Source organism: Physeter macrocephalus, chromosome 2 (assembly GCF_002837175.3).
Source record: "Physeter macrocephalus isolate SW-GA chromosome 2, ASM283717v5, whole genome shotgun sequence".
In the NCBI taxonomy this organism is placed as follows: domain Eukaryota; kingdom Metazoa; phylum Chordata; class Mammalia; order Artiodactyla; family Physeteridae; genus Physeter; species Physeter macrocephalus.
The window spans coordinates 117,324,159-117,334,547 of record NC_041215.1 but is presented as its reverse complement, the minus strand read 5'-3'; the positions used below and the strand labels follow the sequence as shown (position 1 = coordinate 117,334,547).

General features: G+C 35.8%; 1 protein-coding gene across 2 annotated transcripts in view; it reads left to right on the top strand.

The window, feature by feature from the left end:
* ABCA12 (ATP binding cassette subfamily A member 12) overlaps window positions 1-10,389 on the top strand; it is a 191,964-nt gene that overhangs the window by 153,752 nt on the left and 27,823 nt on the right. The window contains exons 33-38 of one of the 2 annotated variants that reach the window (XM_024124681.3): window positions 136-286; window positions 2,612-2,864; window positions 3,463-3,549; window positions 4,580-4,670; window positions 7,269-7,396; window positions 8,845-8,932. In XM_024124681.3, coding sequence (XP_023980449.1) covers window positions 136-286; window positions 2,612-2,864; window positions 3,463-3,549; window positions 4,580-4,670; window positions 7,269-7,396; window positions 8,845-8,932 — 798 coding nt within the window. Of the gene's footprint in view, window positions 1-135; window positions 287-2,611; window positions 2,865-3,462; window positions 3,550-4,576; window positions 4,671-7,268; window positions 7,397-8,844; window positions 8,933-10,389 lie in introns of both variants that reach the window. The other variant, XM_024124680.3, reaches the window with a different exon arrangement.

The following is a 10,389-nucleotide window of genomic DNA, read 5'->3' as shown; positions in this document are numbered from 1 at the left end:
CACTTTGTTATAAAGCAGAAACTAACACACCGTTGTAAAGGAATTATACTCCAATAAAGATGTTAATTTAAAAAAAGAAACTAGAAAACACATGCATGTTTTACACTAATGAAGTGTTCTGGCTTCTCTTTCTAGGTCTTTCTGAACTTGACTAAAGGGTCACAGAAAAATAATGGTATGAGTCCTGAGCACTTAACACAAAAGAAAATTGGAAATCCCAGTACCAGTGGCATCTCAACTCCTGATGATTTATCTATGAGCAGCAGCAATTTCACAGACAGAGATGGTATAATAAATCTAATGTGCTCATTTTGCTTAATTCCAGTAAATGACCTAAGGGAGAAAAATCACAGGACAGACTTTTATTTTTTTTAAATTCAACTTTAAATTTTTTCTTTCTAAATTTAAAAAGACTAAAGAAATATAAGCTTTCTTTTTTATATACAAAATATTTATTAAACCAAATTGAATTCTCTGTTTCAAAAACATTTTGAAGAATGTGAAAGAATTCCTTGTTAGGGTGGTGATTAGTATTCCTTCTAGCCACCAGAAGTCGTTTTCAGGATGTGACTTACTACAACTCCAGAGTTGTGTTCAACAGGTTAAAATCCTTCTTGTAATTGGCGGTGTCCAACAATGAGCCAAGTTACCTTGTAAGGTAGCTCACTCACCGCTGTTACACATGTTCAAGTGGTGGTCATAGTCATTAAAAAAAGGTTTTTTTGTAAAAAAGAGTCATCCCTCTTTATGGGACCTCATTGGAAAATATGTCTACCCTTCCCCCACCTCTGAGTGATTCATATGCTGAGAAAATTCAGGCTCTGAGAAGATGCTTTTGGGAGAGGGTCTCTGAATTGGTGAAGTTGGACTTGATGGTTAAGAATCTGTAATAATAGGTTTCCTCTCAATTCTTCACACAAGGTATGTTTGGAAAATCATGTTTCTTGACATGACTTTGAGGGATTGGGCTCTTTTGAAAATAACTTTTATCCTGTCTTATTATCTTTCTGACAGTTAATTTATGCCTTTGGAAACACTGTTTACTTAAGGAAGCATATAGTAAAATCATGTGTAAATGATGGAGTAGTCATTTCAACAGTTTGCTTAAACTGGGAAAAATCTCTAGGCATAGAACTTCTGATTAAACATTTGCTTGGCTCTAAAACTCAGAAAAGATCATCTCTAATGTTTGTGTCATTCTGGAACTTGGGAGTCTCATTTGTCCTCTGCTAGATCCCTCAGGTATCATCTTTTGGGAATATAATTGTCGAGACTATGGAACGGAAGACTTTGATCAGAGAGTGGTCAGCTGCTTCAGGAAGTAAATGTTACGTATTTGCCTCTGCATTTGTCTCATAATTTGAAACTATTCTTCAGTCAGAATGTTCCCCTCATTGACATTATCTTTTAGAAAGCACATTTGCTCCATTTGATACACCTGTAAGTCATCGACATGTAATTTCTCAAGAAACAGAAAAGCATGCTAATTAACTTAAAATATTCAGCTCCTTCTGCAGTCCCCCTTTGCACAGATATGAGTTTGCATTTAAACTTGCTCACTCTATTTAATTGGAAATCATTTTAAATTAAGCAGCTTTGTATTTTTCCTTATCAGCTAAATGAAGATCATGATTTTTGTGCTGCATAATTTGTGATGGAGAATTAAAAATATCCACAGAGTTGACAAACACTGTCATCTTATCACATGTAAAGGAGCGCTTGGTGGCAGGCCTTCGGAGGGAATGTTATATTTGAAACTGTTTTTAGTGGGGCTGCTGAAATTATTAGTTGTATGAGGACTGTTGAGGAGGCAACAGTTTATGGCCTCCACAGCTGCTCTCACTCTCAGAAGCCATGGGATATCTTCTCAGCACCTGAAGAGCATTTCAGGGCAGTGTGGGATGGGTTTGGGCGGAAAGAGGGTAGACATTTTCTTCCAATGAGTTCTCTTTTGTGACTCACATGGTAAAAACAGAGTTTTGAAACGCCATATAATCAGTCCAGATTTCTAAAAGGAATGTAATGAATAAGTATTTGAACTGGAATTATACTTTGGAGGAGAGCATTTTCCTTTTCCTATGTTTAAGGTAACTTCATTGGACCTCACATTACAATGAGAGCCAATTACACTTACCATCACTAAGTTACCCACAATAGGAATGAGTTAGACTGGGCTGCTGTTTTGTTTTCTGTTTATTTTATTTGAATTCAGTCTCTTGATAGAAGCTACCTCTTGAATATTAGTAATTAATAATAATGTTGATTCTGCATTGAGACTTTAAGAGATTGGGAACAATATTCATTTATAAAATTCTAGATATCTCACTTTGATATGTAAAAGTACTATGTATATGACCAAGAATATTTTGTGTATAGTAATTTATAATTTTCAAAGCACTTTTACAGAAGCTGTATGAGGTGGAGAGGCTCGGGCCCAAAGCTGATCAATGAAGAGCTGAACTTCAAATGCAAATCTTTAAAATATAAGCTTTTCCTACCATGCCACATTATACCATTCATCTATAGGTTCTGAAGTTACTTTAGTTCTTGATTTATCAGGATTTCCCAGAACCATATTAAATCTTTTTTTTTTTTTTTTTTTTTCAATCAGACAAAATCCTGACCACAGGGGAGAAATTAGATGGTTTTGGACTGTTACTGAAGAAGGTAATGGCTATACTCATTCAGAGGTTCCACCACACCCGCAGGAACTGGAAAGGTTTCATAGCTCAGGTTATTCTCCCCATAATCTTTGTAACCACTGCCATGGGCCTTGGCACGCTAAGAAGTTCCAGCAACAGCTATCCAGAGATCCAGATCTCCCCATCTCTTTACGGTACCTCCGAACAGACAGCCTTCTATGCGTAAGTTTCTTCCCTTTAACTAAAACAACATTTCCACATACCTCCAGAGGTACGTTGTGCCTGAATGAATGCCATGTAGTGCTATAGAATAAAGAACTTAGTAGCCACAGTACCTGATCCTGCCAAAGGAATACACAGTTTGATTTATTGCAGTGTGTTACTTCTGTCACCAACAAACAACTTTTTAAGAATTGTTGTGTTTGTCTAAAAATAAAGTTATAGTACATCTTTATTTTTAATTATGAGACTCTAATCAGGAAAGCCAGGTTAGGTATGGCTTCCCAGTCTGTTGTAATATATAGCAAATAGCTTTTTACTAAATATTGAATAGCAGTGTCAAAATTCTGTATAATATAATGTTATGTATACAGTAGGTGATCCCTAAATGCATGTGACAAATAATAAGGCAGCCAAATAGAGACATGTGCTTATTTTTTTGGTGATCATTTTTTTTCTGAGTCTGAGTCTTTCTTAGATTTTTAAGAGAGCAGTCCTATAGACAGCATATTTCATTTCTTCAAATTATTTATGAGCATGAGGTTAATATGGGAGACTAGTGGAGGAATCATGAATTTGTTTCTAACCTTTAATATTACAGAAATTCTCACCCAAGCACAAAAGAACTGGTCTCAGCAATGTGGAGCTTCCCTGGCATTGACAACATGTGTTTGAATATCAGTGATCCGTAAGTGCTTCTTGTTTTTTTCTTTTTTCAACATTCCAGTGTGTGTGTGCATGTGTATGCGTGTGTGTATGTATGTGGGGCAGTGTGGTTAAGTGAGTGTGTGTGATTTGGCTGGAGGAGGTCAGCACCCTGATTGAACTCTATCTTTAACAGACTATCTATCTCCTTTAGTTCATTCCATGCTTATGGTATACTGTAATAATAAAGAGGTGCTTTATAACTTGTAAAGTTCGTTCGTGTACATCTTTTCATTAAACAGTCACAACCACCCTGTGAATTATTAATCTCATTTTTAAGATGAAGAAACTGAGGCTCACGTGGACTAAGATACTTGTCTAAAGAAATCTGGAAAGTAGGTTGTGTAGCTAAAGCTGAGACCCACATCTTCCGAGTTCAATCTCCATGCTTTTGCACTACATAGTGTTGCTTATTGAAACTTCCAAGATAGTGCATGACACATGGAAACCTGACATCGGTGCATTATTTTGCTAAAGTATCCCCTTCCCTTCAGAGGAGAGAATGAAAAGAGCAAAGAAAATAAAGGGGTCCAAAAAGTTCCATCCTGCCACCTTAAGACAATTCAATGAGCTTTGGTCTCTTCACTGTTTAACCTTTAAGTGCTCTCTCCCTCAATCTCCCATAAAATGTCAAATCACTTGGAAATGGTAGTGCAATGTATATTCAAGTTATGAAATATCAGTAAACTGGGCTTCCCTGGTGGCGCAGTGGTTGAGAGTCCGCCTGCCGATGCAGGGGACACGGGTTCGTGCCCTGGTCCGGGAAGATCCCACGTGCCGCGGAGCGGCTGGGCCCATGAGCCATGGCCGCTGAGCCTGCGCGTCCGGAGCCTGTGCTCCGCAACGGGAGAGGCCACAGCAGTGAGAGGCCCGCGTACCGCAAAAAAAAAAAAAAATCAGTAAACTGAACTTAGGACTATACACCTGAATTTAATACCAAATACTTATATGCTCGTACATAAACATGCGAAGGTACACATACCTCACTTCAATATCATTTTTACTTGCAGAAGGTGTTTAAAGAAAGACAGTCTGGGAAAATGGAACAGCAGTGGAGAACCTATCACTAATTTTGGTGTTTGCTCCTGCTCAGAAACTATCCAGGTAAGATGGGATTCGCTTTCAGTGAAGTAGAAAAAGAAAGGGATAAATATCAAAGCTTGAAAGATCTATCTAGGTTACCAAAGAGGTGGTATAATTTCATTGTATGGAGGCTAGTAGCTCAGCGATGTCGACCTGGGCAGCTGAAAAACACTGAACTTCAGGTCACTGTTTTAAGTCCATCTCAGGACAAACTTCCTGAGGTAGGTAATTCTATGACAGTCTTTGTGGAAACTGACAGAAAATGAGTTTTTGGTCTCAGTTCAGTTGTAACCAGAAAGCTCTGTGTTTCACATAACTGTCATATTTGAAAACACAGTGAGACTGCTACTGTAGTGGTCATCTGGGAAGTTAGTAATGTGTAAGTCCAGAACAGAACTCTGTTATGTCTCCAAGCAGCACCTCCAGGATGCGAGAAAAATCCATGTCCTGAAAGAAACATGAAAGATTCTCCAACCAACACCCTGTCTGTATTCTATAAATACACACCTTAGTTTTCTAGGCCTGTCAATTCAATAAACTGTTAAGGAAAACAAATTCACTGGGGAAATTAAAGGTTGTTGAGGAAAAGAGGTAACTAATAGTTTCTGAGAGTCACTATGTTGTCAACTTACCTCCCCATAGGGGAGGAAGCTAGCAATATTTTCTTCAAAGTGACATATGATTACGTCCTAAACTGTCTTGGTACACTATTTTAAAATAAAGATGTTTTCAGTAAATGCAGCCTATTTTTGTGGTCTCACGTAAGACGGTTACTAACAATAAAAGCTGGGATCAAGCAAGCATTTTTTGAAATCCTTGCATATATAAATATTATTCTTATCCAGTACTCAAAGCATTTTCTAATCCCTCACCTAACCTAGCTAATTTCTGAAATCCTTCATGTATTTTCTTTAGTTCACAGTAAAAATCTACTAACTTAGTATTTAAAATTGGAATCTAGATAAATTTTATTAATTAAAAAAACCCAGTAGATTAAAATTTTTTCAACCTTATATTCTGTTGATGGGAATCCAGATTTATGTAAACAGCTTTTAAAAGCACTGACAGTATCTACTAATGCTGAAGTTATACATACCCTATGGACTCAGCAATTCCACTCCTGTTATATACCCATCAGAAATGTGAATAAATTCACCAAGAGATATATACTGGAATATTCATAGCAATACCATTTGTAATAGCCACCCAAATTCCCAGCAACCATAGAGTAGATAAATCAAATGTAATCTATTTCCACAATGAAATTCTATATACAGCAAGATGAGAATGATCTACACTACACACATCATATTCTCAGAAACAAATGAGTGGCAAAAGCCAGATACGAGAGAGTACATATGATACAATTCCATTTATATAAAATACAAAAACAGGAAAAACTCTTCTGTGCTAGTTACTTTGGGAGTGGTAGGATTGGAAGGAAGCGTGATGAGGGGGCTCCTGGGGTAATAGCATTGTTCTGTTTTCTGATCCAGTTGCTGGTTCAAGGGTGTGTTCAGTTTGTCAAAATTCATCAAGCAGTATCCTTATAATATGTGTGCTTTTCTGTATGTATAATATAAGTCAATAAAAAGTTAAAGCTAAAAATTAAGTTGCATACATAAGGATATCTCTGTTTATGAAACCAGTGGCATTATAGAATGTGGTCTTCAAGTTGATACAACTTGATGCAAGGTGAAATTCAGCCTTCATTTTTTTAGAGCAACCTGCAACATTGTGCTCTTGACACACATGTGGTGCTAGCCTCAGGCTCTGGAACACCATGTGAAAGATGGAAGGAAAACCTGGCAAAGTGCTAGGCTTTTCCCAAACTAAAGTTCACGGCAGTGAAGCATGGGACACTTCAGTGAAAAGTTAGTAGTCAGGAAGTGCAGAAAGCTACGAACAGATAAATAAGTGGTTTAAACTAAGCTCTGAGATTGGTTAATAGTAATGTACCAAGGCACTTAATTTTGACAAATGTATGATGGTAATGGAAGATGCTAAAAGTGGGGAAAACTGGGTGAAAGGCACGCAGGGACTCTCTGTACCGTCTTTGCAACTTGTATATGTATAAGTGACACATATATACATATATATAAGACATATATATATAAAGATTGGATTTGGATATGGGAAAAATCGGGTTCTGACACCTAGGTTGGTACCTTAAAACTAATATAACAGAAACTTTTTATCCACTGCTGTTCATCCCTGAGAACTTATGTCTGTTAATGTTATCTTTTCAATTTGGGGCAGACATTTTTCTCTTCCCTGTGAATTATTGAGGGAATTTTGTGTCATCTTAACATTTTATTCTCCAAACATATCAAGCTTGTCAGTACAGTGAAAGAAATATTGAACATTAGTTAACTGGTGTTCTTTCTTGGCTTTAAGCAAGTCCGAAACACATGTATATTCTCTGTATAAATAATGTTTGTTCTCATTTTTTGGCATAGGCAAGATGACTTCCTTTTCAAACCTCTTTAGAGGCAGAGGACACTCTTATCACACTCTACCAGTTGCACTAATAGACAAATCATGAGACTGAAGCCCCTTGACATTGTCTAATTTGTACAGCATTGTCCAAAGAGAACCTTTTTTAACCTTATTTTTCAGGAATGTCCTAAATTTAACTATTCTCCACCTCATAGAAGAACTTATTCTTCCCAAGTAATTTATAACCTCACTGACCACCACTTGGAAAACTATCTTATATCAACTGCCAATAATTTTATTCAAAAAAGGTAAAAATACTCTGTTTGTAACACGTTTAATTTATAATATCATGCTTTCTAATTTTAATAGTAACTATCTTTTGAATTTGTGACAATAAATGCAAGTTTCTATTGATTATTTATATGGGTAAATTCTGTTTTATCTAAACAGCCTTATATATTAAAATTTAAGTAAATTAATTTAATGACTCTAAATTAAGATTTATTTGAGCCCATTGAAAAGCATTGTTTTAGGCCTCAAAAATTTATTGTTAAATGTGTACATATTTTTTCCTTGAAGCGAAAGTGAAGTTGTTGACTAGATTGTGCCAGCTTGCAGAATTTTAAGGTGTGGCTTTTGGTGACAGTTGCCCTTAGTTCCAATATGAATATCTCAAAACTTGGAGTATGATATCTGCATGTGAGTAAAATGTCTTTTTATATAGCAAAGCCACAGGCATGTTCCTAAGCCACCTGAACATTTGCCATAGATGTAAGCGTGGCAGGCTTACGTTTGCAACGACATGGATGGACCTGGAGGACACTATGCTAAGTGAAATAATAGACAAACATGGCATGGTTTCACTTATATATGAAATCCAAAATAGTCAGATTCGTAGAAGCAGAGAGTATAGTTGTGGGTTCTAGGGTCTGAGGGGAAGGGCAAAACGGGGAGATGTTGGTCAAGGGGTACAAAGTTTCAGTAATGCAAGGTGAATACATTCTGGAGGTCTAAGTCCAGCAATGTGACTATAGTTAAGAATACTGTATTGTTACTTGGAATTTGTTAAGAGGGTAGACCTGAAGAATTCTCAACACATACATACAAGAAAATGGTAACTATGTGAGATACTGGATGTGTTAATTAGCTTGATTGTGGGGATTATTTCACAAGGTGTACATATATCAAAGCATTTGTATGCCTTAAGTATATACACTTTTTATTTGTCAATTATGTCTTAATGAAGCTGGGGGGGAAAGTTGGTAAGTACACATGAATGTGCATGTAAATGTTTTCAACAAAATGAGGTTTATTATAAATAAACCATTCCAAAACCTACTTCTTAAAAGAAGTGAAGAATGTGCTACAGTGTTCGTTCCATGTCAAAAACATAGCTGTATAGCATCCCATTTAGGATAACAGTTACAAGAAAATTATTTTAGTGTAACTACACCATTATTTATTTAACCCAGTCTTAGTTTGGTGAATATTTAAACTAATCTATCCTTAAAATTACTATTTGAATTTTTTTAATCCACTTTTTATTTTTAAGAGTCCATGAACTTCTAGCTATAATGTATGCTTTAGACTAAAATATGATAAAAGAAATCGATAAAACTGTGAAACATTTGTCAGACAGTATTTATTTCATACTGTAAATGTGTTCCTGATGGAAAGAAAAAAAAATGAGCTCTTAGTTAAACATTTTAGATCTATTTATGAATATTTTCTCCATTAAAACAATTTTTCTGTACAGATATGGAGGTTGGAGTTTTGGGCTGCCTTTGACTAAAGACCTTCGTTTTGATATAACAACAGTTCCTGCTAATAGAACACTTGCCAAGGTAAACTATGATCTTTCTTTTGGGATGTCATACATATGAGAATGTGAACTTGAAATGTTCAAGCATTTTCATGAGGTTAAAACAAAACATGGGTCAGTAGATTTGAAAAGCACTTTGGAATAATGCATACTCCATAATACAGTGGTTCCAATCCTGTGTATTTATCCTAGGGAAACGTGTACACACAAGTACCCGGATACATATACAAAAATGTGCGTGGTAATATTTCTCATATTAGCTGAAAACACAACCCCAAATGTCCATACACAGTAAAATAAAGAAATAAATTGTTATATACTCATTTAACAGAACTTTCTGCCATGGAAATGAATGAACTCATTTCCATACAACAAGTAGGCTAACTCTTCCAAACATTATTAGTAAGCAAAAGAAAAAACAAAAAGGAATACACAGCTATAATTGCATTTATCATAAACTTTGAGAGTAGGCAAAACAACAGTATGTCTAGGGGAGAGAGAGAGCACATTGTGATTTGGAAGGACACAGAGTGTTAGGGAGATGTTCTGGATGCTGGCAATTTTTGTTTCTCAACCTGAGTGATGGGTATACTCCCTTTATAATTTTTGTTAAACTATACATTAATGTTTTATGCATTTTTCCTTGTATATGTGTCATATATTTAGCTTTGCTTTTCAAAGAACATGGAAACTTAGAATTTGGTGGATGTAAATAATCCTGTTGACTTTCTTTGTTCTAGATTGTACCTATGCTTTGAATTTGAAACAAGCTAGAGTCACAGAATCAGACACATATGATTACACATATGATCACAAGTAGTCTTTAAATTTTAAATTGTTCTTCACATATTTCTCATTTGGGAGTAAGAGATATATACAACCTTGGGGGAAGTGAAGAAAATAATATTCGTTTAGTGACTGTTATAAACCAAGAACTAGTATCACCTTTTATACAAACTACCTACACATCCTCACAACATCCCTAATAGATAGATATTATTGAGTCTATTTTAGCTGGGTTTTATAAGGTCATATAGAAAGTAAATAGTAGTGCTAGGGACTTGAATGTCCACTCCCGCCCCCAGCCCCGCTTTGTTCCTTTTCTCCCTCTCTCCACACATAGAGTAAGGGAGTTCTAATATTAAATAATTTCTCTCTAAATCAGATTTGTAATTTTGAATTACCAACTGGCTTTCTTGAATTGAGGTATACCAGTATTCTAAATCCCTCTGCTTTTGACATAGCAGATGAACTAGCTCACTTTCTTGTGGGTTACAACTACGAATAGAAAGTTAGTGGGGGTATTTCAAGGTTATCAGTCTTGTTGCTAAGGGCACAATGCTTGTATATGTATTTAATTTCTTTCTACAGCCTGGCCTATATGCCAGTTGCTTTTTAATTATTATTATCATCATTATTACTGAGAGACAGGATGCCCTAGTTCTAGTTCCAGAATCACTACAGTCCAGTCACAGAAAT